This window comes from Elephas maximus, chromosome 2 (assembly GCF_024166365.1).
Source record: "Elephas maximus indicus isolate mEleMax1 chromosome 2, mEleMax1 primary haplotype, whole genome shotgun sequence".
NCBI classification, from domain to species: domain Eukaryota; kingdom Metazoa; phylum Chordata; class Mammalia; order Proboscidea; family Elephantidae; genus Elephas; species Elephas maximus.
Genome location: NC_064820.1, coordinates 80,273,823 through 80,295,754, shown reverse-complemented (window position 1 = coordinate 80,295,754; position 21,932 = coordinate 80,273,823). Strand labels below are relative to the sequence as shown.

The window sequence follows — 21,932 nt, the reverse complement described above, 5'->3', positions numbered from 1 at the left end:
TGATTGACTTATTTCACTGAGCATAATGTCCTGTGCTGAGTTCCTTTTGTTTTTGTAGATTTTGTTTTTATCAAGACTTTATGATTTTCTTCTTTATTTTTATGAGTAGGTTATAAACTTCTCTGTGGTTACTTTGAGATTTACCCTTATCTTCCTAGGTTTGAACCAGTCTATTATTTCATGGTATCACTTTGCCTTCTTCTCCATTAGAACATTGTATACCTATAACGTTTATTCCCTCTTTTATTGTTCTGATGTTGTTGTCATTTACAGATTAACCTCTCTAGTTCCCTATTGCAGTTGTTTTGGTTTTGGATAGTCCATGAGAGTTCATTTCCTACGTTGGTATCTGGCTGATACAATCCTGCATCCTAGATTCAGGCTGTGGTCTGATGTTGTTTGTTCTAATACTGAAGGACTCCCTTTAATAATTCTTTTAAGTTTGGTTTAGTTTTTACATATTCCCTTAATTTCTGTTTATCTGGAAATGTCCTAATTTCACCATCATATTTGAACTAAAGTTTTGCAGAATATACTATTCTTGGTTGGCAATTTTTTTCTTTCAAGGTTTTATATATGTCATCCCATTGTCCTCTTGCCTGCGTGGCTTCTGCTGAATAACCAGATCTTAGTCTTATTGTTTCTCCTGTGTATGTCACTTTTTGTTTTTCTCAAGCTGCTTGCAGGATTTCTTCTTTGTCTTTGGTTTTACCGAGTATGATTATGATATGTCTTGGTGTTTTTCTTTTGAAGTCTATCCTATATGGGGTTCATTGAGCTTCTTGGATGGTCAGCTTTTCATCATTCATGATATTAGGGAAGTTTTCTATCAGCAATTCTTTAATGATCCTCTTTGTGTTTTCCATTTTCTCTCCCTGTTTGGAACTCCAATCACTCACAAATTTTTGCTTTTGATTGTATCCCACATAATTCTCAGGGTTTCTTCATTTTTCTTCTTTTTCCTGATTTTTCCTCAAACAGAGTTGTATCCAATTATTTGTCTTCAATTTCACTAATTCTGTCTTCCACTATTTCAAACCTACTCCTCAGCCCCTCTATGACGCTGTCCATTTCTGAAATATTGTTGTTTATCTTTTGGATTTCTAAGTATTGTTTTTGTATGATTTCTAGTTGTGAATTTATTTTGGCATTTTGTTCCTGTATTGCTTTCCTGAATTGTTCCATTTTTTGGTCTATATTTTCCATGAATTTATCTGCCTTTTCCAAAATTTGTCTTTTTTTTTTCCTTATTTTTGTCTGCTTTTTACTTCAACTCTTGGATTGCTCTGAATATTAGAGATCTGAACTCCCTGTCAGCATCCTGTCCTGTTTTTCTATATGTTGTGATATTGTCTGCTGTCTCTGGGACATTCAGTAGTTATTCTCTTCATTTCTTGATTGTAGATTTGCTTGTTTTGCCCTGATTTTTTCCTTTATTTGGTTTTGTTTGAGCAGGTGGGCTGTGTGTTCTTTGTTGTTTGCTCATCTGTAATCATGATACTTTTCACCTCCTTGTACAATGGGCAGGGTCAGTCATTCAGCTATGGTGCAGCAAGGCAGGTCCAGCTGAAAGGAGGGCTGGGATGGGTTCTTTGTGGCACATACTAGGGCTGACAGGGCAGGCCAGAAATCAGTGCTGAGCAGGTTCCACTAGGCCATGCCTGTGCTGCTCAGGGGTGTGGGAAAGAGGAAAGAGAGGAAAGAAAAACAGGAGCCAAAAACAAACAAGCAAACACAGAAGGGGGAAAAAAAAGAGTGCTAAGGAAGCTTGCCGTTAGAGTGGAGAGAAGAGAAACCAAGAAATGGAGAAAAGCAAAAAGAAAAAGGGAAAAAGAAAAAAATAACTAGATAAAAATTTCAAAAAGAAAAAAAGGCCCCAAGAGTCCCAGAGTATCACCAGTGGGGCTGCTAAGACCGGGGAAGTGGCTCCCAGGCTGCACAGTATAGCCTGGCTAGAGGGAATATAGATGTCACACAGCACCAGGTGTTCAGGAGACAGGAAAAGAAGGTAAGTGTAGAGAGATGAGAACTGAGGACTGAAGACAGACAGAAAGGGAAAAAGAGAGAAAAGAAAGAAAAAAAAGAAATGCCCCCAGAGATCCCACCTAGGTGGCTGCGCAGATCGGGGAGTGGCTCCTGAGCCATGCAGTGCAGCCCAGCTAGAAGGGGCTCCCAAGGTTCGAAAACAAACAAAACAGAGTAAAACAAGGAAAAAGAAGCCCCAGGGATTCCACCAGCATGGTGTCATTGGGCCAGAAGAGTGGTTCCCCAGTTAAGCATGGCTTCACAGCCTTTCAAGAAGAAGCAAAGATGGTACACGTAGCCAGGTGTTCCAGAGAAAGGAGGGGGAGGCACAGAAGAAACCAAGAGAGGGAAAGAACCTACCCCAACTCATGGACCCGGCCAGTGTGGGCAGGGTGAATCCAAGCATCCTGAGGCCAAAGCAGTTGCTTCCCAGCCAAGAGACTGCAGCTGGCGGGAAGCAGAGGAGGCCGAAGTGGGGGAGGAAAAAGGGGGGATTTAGGAAACCGTATGTGGCTCATTACCAGGTGCTCTGTCTCCTGCTGGGACCTTCCTAAAGCTGCTTTCCCGTACTCCCTGTCTGCGGATGACGATGTGGGTGGGGCGAATCCAAGCAGCATGGACTCTGCACTTCCCAGCCTGCCAAGCCACTGCAGCTAGCCAGCTGGGAGAGAATGAGGGGTGGGAAAGTGTGTATCCCTGGTTACCAGGTGCTTCATCTCCTCCTGGGAGTTCCCCAAAGCTGCTTTCCCATGCTCCCTGTCTGCGATCCCTGACTGGCGGCAAGATGGCGGATCTCTACTGCCTTAGCTGATGGGACCCTCTGCACGTATCTCTCCCCTTCTCGGTCCTCTGTCAGTTTCTTAATCCATTCAGTGCTTGGCTGAGTTCTCTATCTCTTCGTTTGGCACTTCCAGTTCCAGGAATGATGTTTGTCTCTGTTTTACTTAGTTTTTCAGGTCTTTGCTGTGGAAGGACAGCGTGGTGCTTCTGTCTATGGTGCCATGTTGGCCGGAATTCCAACCATGGTGTTTTCAGTTGCCTCACATGCATGCAAAAGCTGGACGGTGAATAACGAAGACCAAAGAAGAATTGATGCCTTTGAATTGTGGTGCTGGCGAAGAATATTGAATACACCAGGCACTGCCAGAAGAACAAACAAATCTGTCTTGGAAGAAGTACAACCAGAATGCTCCTTACAATCAAGGATGGTGAGACTAGTCTCACATACTTTCTGCATGTTATCAGGAGGTATCAGTCCCTGGAGAAAGACATCATGCCTGGTAAAGTAGAGGGTCAGTGAGAAAGAGGAAGACCCGCAAGGAGATGGATTGACACAATGGCTGCAATGGTGGGCTTAAGCATAACAAGGATTGTGAGGATGGCTCAGGACCAGGCAGTGTTTTGTTCTATTGTACATATGGTCACTGTGAGTCAGAACTGACGTGACGGCACCTAACAACAAAACAGTGACAGGAGGGCCCAGGAATAATGAATTGGTAACAATTAGAGCATGTGGAGTCACCACATGACAACTCAACTAAAAAAAAAAGCTAATGGTACCAGTTATGAATTTATATATATTAACAGGACTTTGTCCTTTATAGTAAGGATGGGGAGAAAAAGGGATGGGCAAGCATAGTTTATGCTGAAGAAGCTGCTGGTGCTCTTTTTACTTCATTCACTGGATGCTGCAAACTGTTAACATACTTAGCTGCTAACTAGAAAGCTGGAGGTTCGAGTCCACCCAGAGGCACCTCGAAAGAATGTCCTGATGATCTACTTCAGAAAATCAGCCATTGAAAACGCTGTAGAGCACAGTTCTACTGACACACATGGGGTCACCATGAGTCTGAATCAACTACATGGCAAATGGTTTTGTTTTGTTTTTATCTATAGAAAAAGAAATACATCATCCTCCAGGTAACACAGCCTGAAAACTCATCATGGTGTAAGCCAGGATTGAACCCTTTGCCACCTGGATCCTTATGTTCCTCAAGCCATATCCATTGACCCATTGCCATGGAGTCAATTTTGACCCATAATGACCCCGTAGAAAAGAGTAGGACTGCCCCATAGGGTTTCCAGTGAGCAGCTGGTGGATTCGAACTGCCTACCTTTTAGTTTGTAGCCAAGCTCTTAACCACTGCACCACCTGGGCTTCTCTATGTTGAACAGGAGTAGTGAAAGAGGACTTCATTGGCTTGTTCCTGGTCTTAGGGGTAAAGCATTTGGTTATCTTTAGGTTTTTCTAGCCATGGCTGCTACCTATTCAAATTGAAAGATAGAGGTGTGATATATCTATTTGATAGGCATTTTAGATTTATTTACTCATTTCAACTCCCTAGAACCCTGTTATGTGGGTAGAATTATCCAAGATCATATAGTGAGTAGATGACAGAGCCAGGGCTTTATTATGATCTGATCGTAAGGTCGATACTCATTTAGCCAGAACGGCCTGCCTTGCAGTCTGATGCGTTTAAAGTCATTAATAAAATCTAATCCAGCAACTTCTTAAAATGTGGCCCGCAGATCTGGACATCAGAATCACTGGCAATGTTTGTTAACAAACCAGATTCCCTGGCCCCACCCAAGACCGAAGAATCAGAAGAGGAGCCAGGAATCAGTATTTTTAAAAAGTACCTTCAAGTGATTCTTTTGCAGGTAATCTATGAATGCAAATTATTTCTATACAAACTGAAGTATGAGGATCACAAGTTTAAGATACCGGCATTGTTGAAAGCCAATAGCATACTGCCTCAGCCGACTTCAACCCGGCAGGACAGCCCATAACCAAATTCTAATCTCCGAAGCGCCTCAGCGAGCAGCCGCACAACGCAACTGAGCACGCGCGGCACTGACTCTCCCTCGCGCTGGTCGCGGCTCTTTAAGACCACGCCCCCTCAGGACCGGCCGAAGCAGGGGGCGGGTCTCTCTTTAAAGACACCAAATTCCGTCGTCTCACGCAGGGGTCCAAAGCCCCGCCCCCGACACTCGGACCAATCAAACAACAGATTGCTGAAGCTCGGGGCCAATGCACAGGGCTGTTCTTAATTAGTCTCTGCAGTTTGAAACTGTCAGGTTGCTTCTAGGGTAGCAGCTGTACTCGCTGTTTTAGTGGCGACGCGGTGGGGAGACGCAGGGTGGCGTTCGGATTCTGTCCAGAGCCGGTGACGGTGGGTAGCGGCGCCCCGGGCGGGCCCCGCTTTCAGGCTAAGGTATAGGAGTGGAGGTTCAAGTTCCTTGGCCCGGGTTTCCGCTGCCGGGCTGCCATACGGAAGGGCTGGGGACGTCTTCCCGAGACGCGGGCGATTTAGCTGTTCTGGGAGTGCCTGAGGTTTTTCCACTCCAAGGCATCGGCAAAAAGGGCAGGAGTGAGGGCCTGCCCGAAGTGTAGCGGTCCTGTTGCCGCAAAGTTCTGGTAATTTAAAACGGGGGGGGGGGGAATCATACGTAAAGCTTTATTATTTTTAAGTGAGAATTTGATGAAAACAAAAATGGATAGGAAAAGAGATTGAAGAAAACTTCTCCGTTTTCTTGCTTGCAACTGCTTTTTTCCTTTGATGTGGGGAGGGGCTGGTGTGCCCCTCCCCTTGCTTGCTGCTAGGACCCGGAACCGGCACAGGGGTCATCATCCTGCTGCCGGCTTGCACGTTAATTTACTCTTCCTCTGCTTCTTGGGGTTACATTTGAATTCCCAAACTCCTCTTTCCCTACCAGCCAGATAATTACCCAGATGTAATTTGATTTCTCTGGCAATAGAGAAGCACCCAAAACTTTTTATCTTCTGGTTTCCAAGACCTTGGTTTAAAGAATACTGAAAATTTAGTAAACTAATGTGCCTTTGCTACCCATGAAAGCAAGTTTCATTTTTCTCCTTTGAATCTAGAAACAGTAAGGAAAATGTAGGGTTTTCAATAAACTGTGTACCTTCTTTGTATCAAAGCAAGATGAATGGAATACTTAGAGCATATTTTCCAAAAGTCCAGTAGTAGTTTTGTGTCGGCAGTATCTATGTTCAGAAACTCATTTTTGATGTCTGATCATACTCTTCAGCCCTTCTTTTTTTTTTTTTTTATCAGCACCAGCCTACCCCTACTCCTATTACCTACCCAGTCTGCAAACAAATACTAAAGGAAGCGAATGAAAATATAAATAAACCACGTTACCACAGTAGTGGATATGAAATCAGTGAAACAGGCCTCCCTTGTTGCAGATGTATGTGCTTATTTTATCCTTCCTAATTGGCTTAACTAAAGACAATCATGCTGAGATTTCAGTTCCTTATTATGTGTTAATACATACAAAGTCATGAGATTTCATTTCCTTATTATGTGTTAATACATACAAAGTAATGTTCATGAAATAAAATTACCTTTTAAGGTCTTCACAATCTAGCTCCAGTTTATGTTTCCATTCCAATATTGCACTCTTCCTGTATTAGCCCTTTTTACCTCAGTTTCCTCATCTCTCCGTCCTTCATCCCACTGTGCTTGAGACCTGTTCCATTTTCCACTAAAATTGCTCGGGCAAGTGTCACAGCAACTTCTTGATTGCCAAATTCAAGGGACTCTGCAATCTTCACCATCTCACTCTGATACTGCCTTCTTGAAATTGTGATTGTGCTCTCCTACTTCTCCTGTTATGACTTCTTTCTCAGTCTCTTTGCTGGCTCTTCTCTTCTCCTTTAAATGTTAGTGGTTCTGGGTTTAACCCTCTTTTCAAAGTAGTGGTCCTTAATAAATTAGGGTTATAGTTCCCTGTGAACACATATTGAAAGGTAAGGATCCTCTTCCTAGAGAGATGGATATGTGTATTTATACTAAAAATACTGTGGGTAATTTGGGTGTAAGAACCTCAGGTTAAGAATTCTTTCTCACACTCCTTTTGTTTTAGCAGCCCTCATTATGTTGATAATTCCTCAAATTATATGGCTAATCTACACCTTCAGTACAGGACGTCTACACTGCATAACTCCAGGAAGCACCATTGGCATTTTAGCCATTGTGAATGATAGTCCTTGGAGTTGTACAGTGCATAGCCAGCGTGGCCATACACTGCATACCTACAGCTTCACCTCTGCCTCAGAAGCACCTCATACCCAGCATATCTGATATTGAAGTCATTGCCCTTCCTCTCAACATGCCTATCTTCCTACATTCCCTGCCTTGGTGAGTAGTGCTATCATCTATGTCACCCAAGCCAGAAGTCAGAAAACCATCAACAGTTCCTCCTTATAACCCCTTAACCAGTTATTGATCATGATCTTTTATTTCCACTGCCGTAACACATCTGACTCATAGTTGAACCCTCCGTCCCTTTCCCATTGCTGCCTCTTAGATTCAGGTCCTTATTTATCTCCTGGATTACTGCTGGAGGGAACACTGATATCATAGACTACTGCAGTAGGCTCCCAATATATCTCTCTTCAGTACCCCACCTCTCTAGTCTATCCTCAAAACTGCCAGATAGATCCTTCTAAAAGCCAAGCCTAATCATGTTATCAAACTTCCTAGAAGGAGCCCTGGTGGCTCAGTGATTAAGCACTCAGCTAGTAACTTAAAGGTCGGCAGTTCAAACCCACCAGTGGCTCCATGGGAGAAAAGACCCTGCAATCTGCTCCTGTAAAGATTATTGTTGTGTGTTGTCGTGTTGATTCCAACTCATAGTGACCTTGTAGGACAGAGTAGAACTTCCCTTTAGGCTCTTCTAGGCTGTAATCTTTATGAGAGCATATCATGAGGTCTTTTCTCCCACAGAGCTGCTGGTGGGTTCAAACCATTCACCTTTCAGTTAACAGCCGAGGGCTTGACCATTGTGCCACCAGTGTTCCTTCCTGCAAAGATTACAGTCTAGGATACCCTGTGAGGCAATTCTTATTTGTCATAGAGTCACTATGAATCAGAATCAACCTGACAGTACGCTGCAAGAGGTGGCACAGTTTGCACTCAACTGCTAACAGAAAGGTTGGTGGTCTGCTTTTGTTTACGAATATAGGCAAAGAATATAGGCAAGGAAACCCTGTGGATTAGTTCTACTCGGTAACGCATGGGCTCTCCCTGAGTCGAAATCGACTTGATGGCACTAAAAACAACAACAGCAAATCCTGTTATCACTGGTTTAAAACAATTTATGTTTCAGGCTGAGATCTGCTCATCATTTGGGTTTCAACTCCTGGGTCATTTGTCTTCTCTAAAAAACTTTTTCTGGCTCTTTCCCCTTCTTCACACACCTAAAGCCTCACCTCAGGAAATGACTACTCCTACTTTCCTACTTTCTACCTTTGCTGTTTTAAGGTCTAACAGCACTTTTTTTCATCAATCAGTTATTTATATTATGTATATACCTGGGCGTCATTACAAATTGTAAAGTCCTTGAGGACAAAAACTTTCTTCATCTTATATTCCTCACCGATATCTTATACATAACTGGTGTTCAGATATTTTGAACAGTCACTATTTGTCTCCTGAATAATTTGTTTACCTGTTACTAAAAGTACTTTCATTATCTTTATTTTTGAGTTAGGGCCTTCAACAATTTTTCTATACGTGTATTTGAATCTAAGAAGCTCTTAAAATAATATTCCCAAAAGGTAAGTTTATGAAATTAAGAAATTATTTTTTCAAAGCTGACTCTACATTTGAACTAATAGCAGCAGCAACAACACCACCACCCTGATGAAAAAACACACGAATACTAATTCAGTTGTTATTTATAAATGTGCTGATTTTTTTCCTCTTATCTCACCAGTTGCAAAGGATAGAGTGCTAGTTAAACAGTTTTTGTTACATAATATGAATTAATAAATTGATGGACTATTTGATTCAGGTGATTTTAGTACTTTTATTTAGTTATCCAGTTTACACCTAAGGAATACAACCTTTCTGAACTACTGTAGTCTTCTTAGCAAAAAAGAAAGACTGGGTAATAGATCTTTAGCTGAAGGCCATATGTCAAATTATAACCATTACTATAGAAAGAAGGGGAGAAACAGATGTTATGGACAGCTAGCACTCTGCCACACCTATCACATTCAAAGATGTATTACCCAAGCTGTTTTCTGCCCTCTGCCTGAGAGTAAAAGTCTTCAGGAGACCTCACAATCCATTGCCCCTAAACTAGCATTGTTCATTCTGATCTTAGGGGTGGGGAAGGAAGGTGGCAAATGACAGGAGTTTTGTCCATAGCCAGACCTTTGTAGGAAATACAGAGCCACTGTTTCAGCAAAAAGTGAGGGTATTCTGACCGCTTCTTACCTTGCCTAGAGCACAGTTTGTGATCTCCTGATGAGGTATACCCCCATCCTTGCTGAAATCCCCACAAGATTTTTTTTGTAATATTTGGGAGAAGAAGGGCTCTAAGCAGGGAATTTGCACAAATTGTTCCTTCTCCCTTGGTTCAGTATCTTACAGCAAAGTGCACAGCACCTAAGTTGTCACACATTGATTCAGAACAGTGATCACAGTCTTTCATTCTCAGCAGGCCCCAGTAGAGACTTTTCTTAGAAACTGCCATCTTTCTTTACCTATTCATGCATTTGTCTTGTCTCCTTGACTATAAACTCACTAATGTTAAAGACTGAGTATTTTTTCTTGCCCAGTGACTTCTGCTTATAGATGCTCAGTATGTTGAATGATTTTAACATATCACATGATGGTTTGTAGATTAGGATGCTGTTGTACTTACATGTATCTAGACAGCATTTTATTGTATTTTAAGTATTGAGGGAAAAAACTAAAGTTAGCTTCTCCTATTTTATAGTATTTGCACAGAATGTCATCAGATGAGGAGAAATTCTCACCTCCACTTTTGCCAGATGACTCCGATCGAGGCAGTTCTGTCTCATCAGATCTTCAGGTAGGAAGAAATGTTTAAATTTGTCATGACTTTTTTCTTTTAAAGAAGTGATCATGTGAGGGAAAAGTTGGAATACATTTTCATCCATTCACTCCATTTACAGAGGAGTCTTTCAATTTGCAGTAATATCAAACTTTAGGGATTACTATGGGAATTAACCTTATGTCTTAAGGCAGCTAGTGCTGCCATAACAAACAAACAAAAACACTCCACAAATGGGTAGCTTTGAAGAACAAATTTATTTTCTCATCACTCTGGAGGCCAGAACTCCAAATCAGGGTCTTGGCTGTGTCGATTCTTTCTGCAGGCTTCTCTCCTAGTTGTTGGTGTCTGCTGGAAATCCTTGGCGTCGAATCTGCTGTTTGCCTGTAGATGAGTCCTCACATGGTGTCTTGTCTCCCCTCTGCGTGTGTCTCTGCCTCTATTCTGCTCTGTTTTTTAAGACAGCTGCTCAGAAGTGATTGGGTTTAGGACTCACCCTATTCCAATATTGCCTCATTAGCATAACAAGAAAGTCCTTAATTCCAGACAGGGTTATTTACGGGTACAAGGGTCAGGAGTTCAACATAACTTTTTAGAGGGGCACACAATTCAATCCATACCTCTTACATTTTTTTAACCTTTCAGGAAATAATCATGAACTCTTCAAACACTTTTTGTACAAAGGCTTCAAAAAACACAGTGAGAGAAGGTGAAAATTTCAGGAAACATTTTTTTCTTGAAATTTCCTCATTGTAGCTGGCTGTCATGAATCTGAGTTTCACTTTTAATGCAAATTAATACAATATCAAGCCCTCCAAAGTTCTGGGGCTTAAATTCCCTGCATTCTACTCTCTGAGGTTCTGGTCCTGTTGCCACAACAGCCACCACATTCTGCCGCCCACCACCTGGACATGGCGGGTCAGTTGACTACAGGAGGTGTGGTTTTGACATGAAATGCTTTAAATTTCTTTCTTTTCTAAATGTTTCATTATCTGAAATTTGGATTCAGATTTCTACAGTAGATTTTAAATGAAAATACCGACATGATGTCTCAAGTTTTATAGTTAAATCACGTCAGAGGAGGAAAGCTAGATATTGTATTTCTGCCTAAGAGTAAGTTGTTATTGGCACTCTATAATATGAGAAAAGCTATAGGAAAATGTTTTTTGAGAGAAATATGTTCTTTTACTTGAAATTATGGATTTAGGTATTGGGAAAATACCTGAATATTTACTAGGATAAAAGCAGTCTGTGATTGTGACAGAGGTGTTTCCCCCCTCCCTTCCTTTTGATGATGCCTCTCCCACTTAGTGCTTTCATTTTAGGTGATGGTGCTTCCTGAGCCTTTCATCTCTGCCTTATCAAAACGTCCTTTAAGAAAGTACTGATTAATGTATTTATACGAAAAAGTAAACACCTTATATGATCTCAAATTGTCATTGTGTTGCAAGACACAGCTTTAAATCAAAAAAATAAATCTCTACAGTGGAATTTAAGAGAGGGAGAGGGGAGAACCTTATGGACATGCCAGAAATCATTCTGTGTTATTGGTTACCTGCTCATAGTATTAGCCCAACAGAGGCTCTGTTAATTAGTAACCCTCAACATTTAATATAAAAGCCCTTCATAAATTAATATTCATCTTAAGTGATTTTTCATTACTGTCTCGTTTATGTGAATGCTTCATAAAACTGACAACGGTAAATGCTACAGGGATGGGCAGCATCCATGGGGCCTTATTTACTGATAACTTCCTCTGAGTACAACTCAGCCAAGCTACGCTTGGCCTCACTTGATTCCTGATATGTATGGGTTGAGCTATAATTCATGGTCACTTGAGTTCAGCTGTTAAAGGGTCAAAATTACAAATTTTGGTCTTGATTCTAGGATTCTTGTTTAATTAAGTCAGGTTATCTTTGACAATTAAAAAAGGTAATATCATTTATTTTGATCCTTAACAAAATAATAGTTCATTTGGCCTGTATGTTTACGAAGTTCTAAGATAGTTGTGTAAATAACTGATCTTTAAAATCTTTCCTTAAAGTAAATTAAAATATGTATGTACATTGAATAGTATTAATATATACTTATTTACCTCCTCTTTGAGTCATAGTGATTATTGTGGGAACTTTGAATTATGTATTTGGATTTTTTTTTTTTTTCCTTTTCTGATCTAGAACAGAGGTTAGACTAAGAAGCCTCAAGTCAAAGCCACTGACTTCCACTTCCCTCTTCCCTCCATCTTATAGGCTGAAAGTGCGAGCTCTGACTAGTCACCTCTAGTTGTGATTGCCACCAGTGGAGGAGACTCTAAAAAGTTTCTAGACCTCAGAATATTAAGATAACCATACTTTTATAAGTTCTAAGCCCAAAGCAAAAGTATACCTTGGCTGTTTGGGAAGTAAAATAATTAGGATATTGTTTTGGCTGCTTTGATAGAAACCAAGTAAGAGTGGTTTAAGGGAGTGGCTTAAAGTTTGTTTTTTGTAAAAGTCTGAGCTGGTACATCATCCTGCAGTCATCTGAAGACCCAGTTTCTTCTCTCTCATTGCTCTGCCATGCTTTAGGGTGTTGTTGTGGAATTTGCACAAATTGCTCCTTCTCCCTTGATTCAATATCTTACAGCAAAGTGCATAGGACCTAAATTGTCACACATTGATTCGCTACCACCTCTAGCCTGTGGGAGGAGGGAAAACAGGACATAGAAAGCAAATAGTTTCCTTTTAAGGACTTGACCTGAAGTTGTATGCAGTATTTCCATTCAAATCTCATAGACCAAAACTAAGTCACTTGGTCACACCTAGTGGTAAGGGAGGCCAGGAAGTATAGCTGGATGGCCGTTTGTCCAGGTCAAACCCTAGGGTGTTATTTACTGAAAGGAATACAGGAACATGTGTGCTGCTGGACTGTTACCAGGCTCTACTACAATGAATTATTGCACTTGAAATTTTATATATTAGCTTATAAGAACTGACTCATACATTCAGGTTATAAGAACCAGTGAGTATCTTGAATATGGCTACAATTTATTGAACTATTTTAGAATTTTCTTTTAATAACTGTAAAACTGATGTGGTTCAGGAATTGTGTTTTTAAAATTTAAGGATATTTAAATCTTTTTAAAGAATTTTGTCAACATAAAAATTAAACATTGTATATATGATAATATTCTAATAATTTTTTTTCTAATTAGAGCCTTCTGCCTCAGTGATAACCATCATGTGAAATACTGACTTTTATTTTCCAGCAGGAAATATAAATTTAAAATTCAGGCATTTGTTTATTGTCATAAAGGGGAAATCACTTAACAAAAGAATTTGACTATAACAGTATGATGGGATTGATTTAGACAGTATTTCTGTCAATTCAGTTCAGTCAAGAGGTGATTTTGAACATCAATTAGAATTATACTCAAGATACATCCAAATGATAAGACCCATTAAACCTGTTGCTGTCGAGTTGATCCTGACTCATAGCAACCCTACTGCCCTGTAGAGTTTGCAAGGAGCGCCTGGTGGAGTTGAACTGCCGACCCTTTGGTTAGGAGCCAGAGCTCTTAACCATGCCACCAGGGTTTCCAATAATAAGACAGATGTGGCTGATAAAATGCTATGTATTGGATTTTTCTATATCTAAACTTTCTATGGAGAAAAATTAATGCGTAAAAACCCTTCAGAATAATGACCCCAGTTTTTTTAACACAAGGATATTCTCTGGGCCTATGCTGTAAAACTGCAATATTCCTGTAAAATCTACGATTTGTGATCTGTAACATCCTGTAAAATCTATGATTTGTGATCTGCCTTTCTTATCAGTCCTTTCTCATATACCATGATGTTGCTAGCAGGTGGAATGGAATAAATTGCCTTTCACATTCTCTTATATTGTCAATATTCTTTCTCTTCCAATATTTTTCTTATACTGTTTCTATGCTTACATATGAGAAGAGACTCAGGGTTGTTACGAGGTGGCCAGAGCCAAAACTCTTTCCTCCCTAGGCTTTCCTGTTGTAGAGTCTTTGTAGGCAACACCTTTGACCTAAATTTCAGAAAGAAAGAAAAGAAATGGTGAGCTGTGTCTTCCCACCTGCAAGCTTGCCCACATGGGGAAGAGCTCTCCTGTGTTGTAGGTGTTGATGGGCTTCAGGACTACTCTAGGTAATTTGGATCTGACCATTGTTAAATTGACATACTGAATGAACCTGGGTGACAAGACACTATCACTAGAGGAAATTCGGGTAGGTATATTTGTTGTTTGTTTTTTAAGAAATGTACTTACTGTAATAGTCATGATAATGAATGAAAACAAATCAGAAGTACACATTCCTTATTACAAGGTGAACACTGTTTTGAGAACTGATGTAGAGTTACTGTAATAGTCCTGATAATGAAAACAAATCAGAAGTACACATTCCTTATTACAAGGTGAACACTGTTTTGAGAACTGGTGTAGAGACATCTTTGACTATACCTTTATCATTCTTTTGGCTGAATGTCTGTTGTAACAGTGTTATAATACGTTATTGATTGATGGCTTCTTTAGGAAGAGTATGAAGAACTGCTTCGTTATGCTGTAGTGACTCCAAATATTGAATCAAGTACTTTACAGCCGTCTCATCCTAAGGGAGAAGTGATGCAGGATGTTAAAATTCCTACCATAATTGATGATGTTCTTCATAATCAAGGTTATGTATATTTTTCAGGATATCTCTTAATTTAAAATATTATCTTTTAAATGGTATTGAGTTTATTAATGATGCTGATTTATGATTGTGAAAATGCTTCTCTGTGATCAGTAATTCTTCCCAGTCAACCAGCATTGTCTAGCAGTATCACCTGAGGGCACATTTTAGACTATTATTTGAACTTCATTTGACTCTTTTATGAAAAGTAATAAAGCAATGTGGTAGCAATTGCATTTCTCTTAATGGAGTACATTCCATCTCTGTACTTGTTCTGACAGCTATGTTCCATGATTACCTGGGAAACTAAATGCCCAAACCCAAAATTAGAGGCGGTCCGTAGGTAGCCATCAGAATCCCTTAAGTTTGTGAACCGTGTACTAAGATTTTGTTAGTGTATTTTACGGGCATAGAGGATTGTCTGGATTGTCATCATAAGGTGGACCATTTTGTGGACCATGTCAGGACAGAATTAAAAACTCACACAAACCAGGAAATACTTTGATAGGTGAGTGGAAGGTGGAGAAGGCAGGATAAAGCTCTTTTCACCTATCTGTTCCTTATTCAGTAAAGTACGAGATCCCAGACAGCTCAGTCTAAATAAGTGTTTTTTCAAAGAGCACATGCTCCCTATGGGAACACAGAAAGCCCTGATACTCGACAGTTATCACACTGTAGGCCTAACTCCAAGGATCCCTGTCCTTGAAGGCACATGGCGCAGCCCATTCAGAGTCAGAAATCTCCTGGGTTTCTGGTAAGTCACAGGCCTAGAGTGTTGTTTCTGTCCCTCTGTAGACATGGAGTTTTCATTGCTCCTTAGTCTTTGCCTACTGCACTGGATTGACAAATGGGACCTGAAGCTTCAAAAAATCTTTATTCTACTGCTGAAACACTTTCTACCCAAATGTTGTTTATCTTCAAGTGATAACGAACCTTGGATTTATTCACTCTGCATCAGTTACACACTTGAGTATCTCAACATGCAGTTCCCTACTGAGCAAATCCAAATAAAGTGCCGAATACTCTCTTGTCTTATAAATGTAAACAGGCAAATTGTAATATTTAGCCCTATACATCTCTGCTGTTAAGGTGCTTACCAAAAAAGCTTGTTTCCTTTCCCATTGCTGTACTACTGTACTATTTTTCCCACTGACGTGACACAGGAACCCTGTCTTTCCCACAGCTTTTCAGCATTTCAAGGTAATCACCTAGGATTTATAACCTGTTCTTTTCTTGCATGTAAGATAGTATTTATTTGTTTAGCTCTGCCTTTTCCAAAGAAAAGGATTTGAGATTAAACAAAGAACATAGAGTGAATTTCATCTTTAGATATCCCGATTCACGAGTAGATGATGTTAGAATGCACTATGTGAATTTATCATCACATCATTCTCTTTATTTTTGGTATTGCCATTGCCTGGTACAAGCAGGGTGTGTCAAAGTTGGCAAAGCATATATAAGCCTCTAACACCCATGCCTGGGAGGTTTTTCCCAGTTTCCTTTTCACCACATATTGACTAGAAGTTCCTGAGATGGAGGCAAGGAAGGCCCTACTTTGGGGGAACCAGTGCCACTTTGGAGCCCTGGTGGTGCAATTGGTTAAGAACTATGGCTACTAACCAAAAGGTTGGCAGTTTGAGTCCAGCAGCAGCTCCTCGGAAACCCTATGGGGCAGTTCTACACTGTCCTGTAGGGTCGCTATGAGTTGGAATCAACTCGATGGCATTGGGTTTGGTTGGGTGTTTTTTGTTTTTGTTTTTGTTTTTTTAATGCCACTTTAGTCTGAGGGTGGAAATCCTGGCGGTGTAGTGGTTAAATGCTACAGCTGCTGACCAAAAGGTCGGCAGTTCAGATCCACCAGGCGCTCTTTGGAAACCCTATGGGGCAGTTCGACTCTGTCCTCTGGGGTTGCTACGAGTCGGAATCGACTTGATGGCGTTGGGTTTGGTTTGGGTTTGGTTAGTCCAATGGCAGCTAGTGAAAAGCAGCAGGGCCCTGGGAATATCCAGTGTTGTAAGGTAGCACATCCTTTTCTAAGTTCTAAGGTTATTCACCTACTTATTCTCTTAGCATGAATTGGAAGCTATGGTAGACAGAGTTATATTTCACCCATGTCTGATGGCCCACCCTGAGGAATGATTATGCCTCCCTACTCTTTTCAACTCAGGCATGGCCATGTAGCTTGCTTTGGCCATTGAATTATGAGCAGAAATGAAGTAGGGTGGTTCCAGGCAGAAGCTTTAAGAGAGGGGACATGGTTTTGCATGTTCCATTTTCTCCTTTACCATGGCAACTGGCACTATTCCAGGAACAGACAGTTTTGTCAACTTGGGCCCAGAGGAAAGACAGCGTGAATGATCATGATAAATATTTTAACATGAGGGAGAAATAAGCCTTTGTTGAAAGCCATTGAAATTTAGGGGTTATTTGTTAATGCAGCAAAACCTAACTTTCCTGTGCTGACACAAACACCTACTCTGTATGTGTAAGGAGAAGAGGACATGAGCCTGCCTGTCAGGAAGTTTATGTAGTCTGTTTAGAAATACTTGTTGCTGTTGTTAGGTGCTGTCGAGTCAGTTCCATGTATAACAGAACAAAACACTGACTGGTCCTGTGCCATCCTCACAATTGTTGCTCTGCGTGAGCCCACTGTTGCAGCCACTGTGTCAATCCATCTCATCTAGGGCCTTCTCTTTCTTGCTGACCCTCTACTTTACCAAGCATGATGTCCTTCTCCAGGGCGTGGTCCCTCCTGATAAAGTGTCCAAGGTACATGAGACGATGTCCCACTATCCCTGCTTCTAATGAGCATTCTGGCTGTACTTCTTCCAAGACAGATTTGTTTGTTCTTCTGGCAGTCCATGATATTTTCAATATTCTTTGCCAACATCATAATTCAAAGGCATCAATTCTTTCATCTTCCTTATTCATTGCCCAGCTTTCGCATGCTTATGAGGCAATAGAAAAGACTATGGATTGAATCAGGTGCACTTTAGTCCTCAAAATGACATCTTTGCCTTCTAACACTTGAATGGGGTGTTTTTTGCAACAGATTTGCCCAGTGCAACGTGTCATTTGATTTCTTGACTGCTGCTTCTGTGGGCATTGATTGTGGATCCAAGTAAAATGAAATCCCTAACAACTTTAGTAGTTTCTCCATTTATCATGATGTTGCTTATTGGTCCAGTTGTGAGGATTTAGAAATACTAGATATGACTGTATGAGGAAATTAATATTTAAAGAATAATATAACTCAGATACATATATACACACACACGTATGTGTGTATATATAAATGAAGATTGGTCGAATTCTTTAGAAGCTGACTCTGAAAGAAGTTTAAGGTAAAAAAATGTTTATTTGGAATCAATATCTGTGAAGGGAAGGAGGATTGGGCAGAGGGAAAAGTTTATGATGGAGACCGTCAGCACCCCAGCCAATCCATCTGAGAGCTCTGGAGTGCGTATTGCCCATCAGAGTATTCCCCAATCAGGCTGAAATGGCCAGGCTTTTGTACTCTCATCTTGTTTAATCACCAGGTATGTACTACCCCAGAACAGAGCTGATAGAGGCAGTCTGCAGCTGAGCAGCAAGACCTTCCTAAGGGGAACAGGGCAGGATCTAGGCCTGTTCCATCTCCATGTCCATCAAAGACAGTAAATGCTGAAGTGCCAGAGTAGTGCTGTAAGTTCCTAGAACTGAATTCCGAGAAAGAGCAGCCACTTGGCCAGAAGTGGTCAAAGAACCAAAACCCTTGAAATATTAGTAACATTGAGAATGACTTTAGGAGGGGCACTCCAGTAAAGAGTTGGGACTATTGACCTATGTGGCTGAAGCAGATCAGGGAATAAGTACAGATAAAAGTACAAAGACAGATTCAGGGCCAAATTCTTAAGAACCATAATTTCAAGTTAGGAGATGTTAGCTTTACTTGGGGCCAGGGGATTCTACTGAAAGTTTATACTCTTTGTTTAAAAAAAGACAACTGCATTTTTATCTTCTCAAAGCAGTTCTTCCTATACTTTATTCTGTCCTTTTGGAGTTGACTAAAGGAACCAGCCCTTTTCTAGTTTCAGATTTTTTCTCCTTGTTTATTGTCTTAGTGTTACTATAAATCCCCAACATATTGCATTTTATTTGTTCTAAAATCTTATTCATGTACTGTAACCTTCTTAAATTAAGTATGTGTGATTAGGCGTTTATTTAAGAATGATTCTGTCTAATAAAAAAATAAAAACCTTCTTTTTAGCAGGAAATAACCTTGTAGTAAGAGAAACTGGGATGGAAGTTGGAAAAGGATTTGATTTAAATACTTCAAGTCGTTCAAAGACGGATGGTATGACTTTTTCTTAGCTTATTTTTATGAATATACATTTTGTATTTGGATTACTATTAGTTATGTATTAAGTGCAAAGATAGTAATTTCAGCATATTGACAGGATTTTAAGATGCCTATTGTTTGTAATGATTTTAAATGATAATATTTAAAATAATTTTTTAAGATTCCAAAATAGTACAATGAAGACAGGCTAGTGTGTGATAGTGTGTGGCATCCTTTCTTAAAACTGCTAAGGTAGAGGGCAAGCATTTTAAAAATTTAAAGGGATATAGGACAGTTTGGACAATTTAAATGTTTTCATAATCCGGTAGACTATTTCCTAATTTTTAGGCATTTGTGTACCAACTTACTGATTTTCATCACATCTCTACACTACCTTGGTGTGGTGTAGTAGTTAAGAGCTACAGCTGCTGACCAAGAGGTTGGCAGTTCAAATCTACCAGGCATTCCTTGGAAACTCTGTGGAGCAGTACTACTCTGTCCCACAGGGTCACTGTGAGTCGCAATCGAGGCGACGGCAGTGGATTTGGTTTTTTTGGTTCTGCACTACCTCTTCTATTTAGTGTTTTTCTTCCAGTATGCTAAGGGAAACTTTGTATCACTCACTACTGAATATAACATAAAACTAGTATGTACTTGTTACAAGTAGAGGTAAAGATGAAAATAAAAAAACCAACCCAGTGCCTTGGAGTCAATTTGGACTCATAGATGAAAATAAGTACAACAAAAACAAAGTTACTAAATTTTGGTTTAATATTGTTGTATTCATCCTGAAGTCTACTCTTTGTTGAAAGAGGAGATTAGCAAGTATAAAAGAGCTTTTAAAACCATACTGACTCCATACTGAGCCTTTTTCCTTGACATAATCAGAATGATTAAAATGATAAAAGTGGAATAATTTTTTTAACTTTGTGATTCAGTGTAATTTATGTGAGAAATTCCTTTATCCCTTAGTTTCCTCCTCTGTAAATGAAGTCTTGAGCAATGTAATCTCTGAGGGCCCTTCCAAGTTCTTCTGTTACATGATTCTGTTTTTTGTGAAGCTGAATGTATTTATTGAAAACAAAAGAAAGCAGAACCTATTCCTTTTTCTATGAGTAGTAAAAGAAAAAAAATTTTTTTTTAATTTTAGGATTTTTGTGTAATTTGTCATTCTGCCTTATTCTTTGGGTTCCTTAACCATCCTTAGAACATGTAGGTAGTGTTTCATGTATTATATTTTTTATGTAAAACATATATATTAGGGAATGATTTCCCATTTTGCAAAGAATTTTTGAAAGATTTGCTTTTAAGTAACAAGTTCTGTGGAGCCCTGGTGGCACAGTGGTTAAGAGCTCCGCTGCTAACCAAAAAGGTGCACGGTTCGAAGCTACCAGCCACTCCTTGGAAACCCTATAGGCAGTTCTACTGTGTTCTGTAGGATCCCTATGAGTCAGAATTGACTTGAGGGCAACAGATTTTGTTTTGTTTTGGTAACAGGTTCTATAGTAGATTTATCTTTGATTCATTCATAAGGAAGAGAGAAAAGCCCTCCAGCCATTGTTTTTAGGACCCTCATATTAAATATGTGTGTGAAATGATGATGGATAGTCTCTAAGTATGTGATAAAATATTAACTTTTTTATTTTGTGCTTTTTAGAAATAGCAGCTCTCTTTCTGGATCTGTCTTCTCCCATCCCATCTCCAATGTATAAAGTCAGGGCATGGGGATTGTGTGTATGTGTATGTACCAAAACCCACTACTGTCAAGTCGATTCTGACTCATAGCAACCCTATAGGACAGAGTAGAACTGCCCCATAGAGTTTCCAAGGCTGTAAATCTTTATGGAAGCCAACTGCCACATCTTTCTTCCATGGAGTGGCTGGTAAGTTTGAACCATTGACCTTTTGGTTAGCAGCCAAGCGCTTTAACCACTGTGCTACCAGGGGTCACTTATGTGTATACATATATGTATATATTTCTTTTTTAACATAATATATAATTTACTTCCTTTTACATTTAAAATTTTTTATTGTGGTGAAATATATAACAAAACGTCTGCCATTTCAACCATTTCTGCATGTACAATCCGGTGACATTAATTACATTCCCCATGTTGTGCCATCATCTCCGAGATGTATATATTTCTTACCTGTGTATGTTGAAGGCTAACAAGATGCCTTATAACTGATTGTCTGATACACTGAATTACTAGTCTCTTCTTACTCATAATGCTGAGTTTTAGTAGCATTAAGATCCAGATCATTATTACTGTATCTCCAACCATTCTTTTGTTGAAGACATAGTACTAATGATCTATATACTGCTGCCCTCACCTCAGTCAATTACTTAAACCTCTCTGAACCTTAGTTTTCACCTCAAGACAGGGATAATAATACCTGTTTCTTAGAGCGGAGTGTATGAAGAGTGCTCATCTTTACAAAGCTCTTACTCAGGAACACAGAGAGCACTTAGTAAATGTTGATGTGGTGATGTGGATGAGATTACTTACAGCTCATGCTGGATCCGAATGTAGAAAACAGCCTTACTTGGGCTAGACGTCACGGGGGGCTCTGTAGGAGGCATCTCGTGTAGGTCAGTCCTAAATCTGTGATAGTATTGAAATTACCAATGGCCAGATTAAGTAGACTTTAGGTGGTTTCCTTGCTTTTTTCTCCATGGGTAGCTGACATTTTCTAGTCTCTCAGTATAACTCCTTACTCATTTAGGTTATTTTTAATTTGACTTGACTGCTGCAACTTTTTTACCTCTAGGGTCATTACCAGTGTCATCACCAAGGAAGCCCACTCACCCAGTCATGGATTTTTTCAGTTCACACCTTTTAGATGACTCTTCCTCACCGACGTCTACCTCTAGTCATGCAGCAGATGTCCCCGAGGTAGTTGTGAATGATTTTCTAGTTTCCGATGAAAACCTTCAGAAGATGGAAAATGTACTTGACCTTTGGAGTTCAGACCTTAAGGTATTACAGCTATCCAACAGTTCTACTCTCAAAGTTACTGCTGTTTTTCTTTTTTTAATTAAAAAAAAATGTTTTTTTTTAAATCCTT

General features: G+C 39.9%; 1 protein-coding gene across 5 annotated transcripts in view; it reads left to right on the top strand.

Annotated features, from left to right (window-relative positions):
- The first annotated feature begins 5,094 nt into the window (after positions 1–5,094).
- POC5 (POC5 centriolar protein) overlaps positions 5,095–21,932 on the top strand; it is a 39,875-nt gene continuing 23,037 nt past the window's right edge. The window contains exons 1-6 of one of the 5 annotated variants that reach the window (XM_049865971.1): positions 5,095–5,198; positions 6,919–7,193; positions 9,784–9,879; positions 14,404–14,545; positions 18,792–18,878; positions 21,636–21,844. In XM_049865971.1, coding sequence (XP_049721928.1) covers positions 9,796–9,879; positions 14,404–14,545; positions 18,792–18,878; positions 21,636–21,844 — 522 coding nt within the window. In that variant the 5' untranslated portion in view covers positions 5,095–5,198; positions 6,919–7,193; positions 9,784–9,795. Of the gene's footprint in view, positions 5,444–6,918; positions 7,194–9,783; positions 9,880–14,403; positions 14,546–18,791; positions 18,879–21,635; positions 21,845–21,932 lie in introns of all 5 variants that reach the window. The other 4 variants (XM_049865980.1, XM_049865943.1, XM_049865954.1 and 1 more) reach the window with 4 other exon arrangements.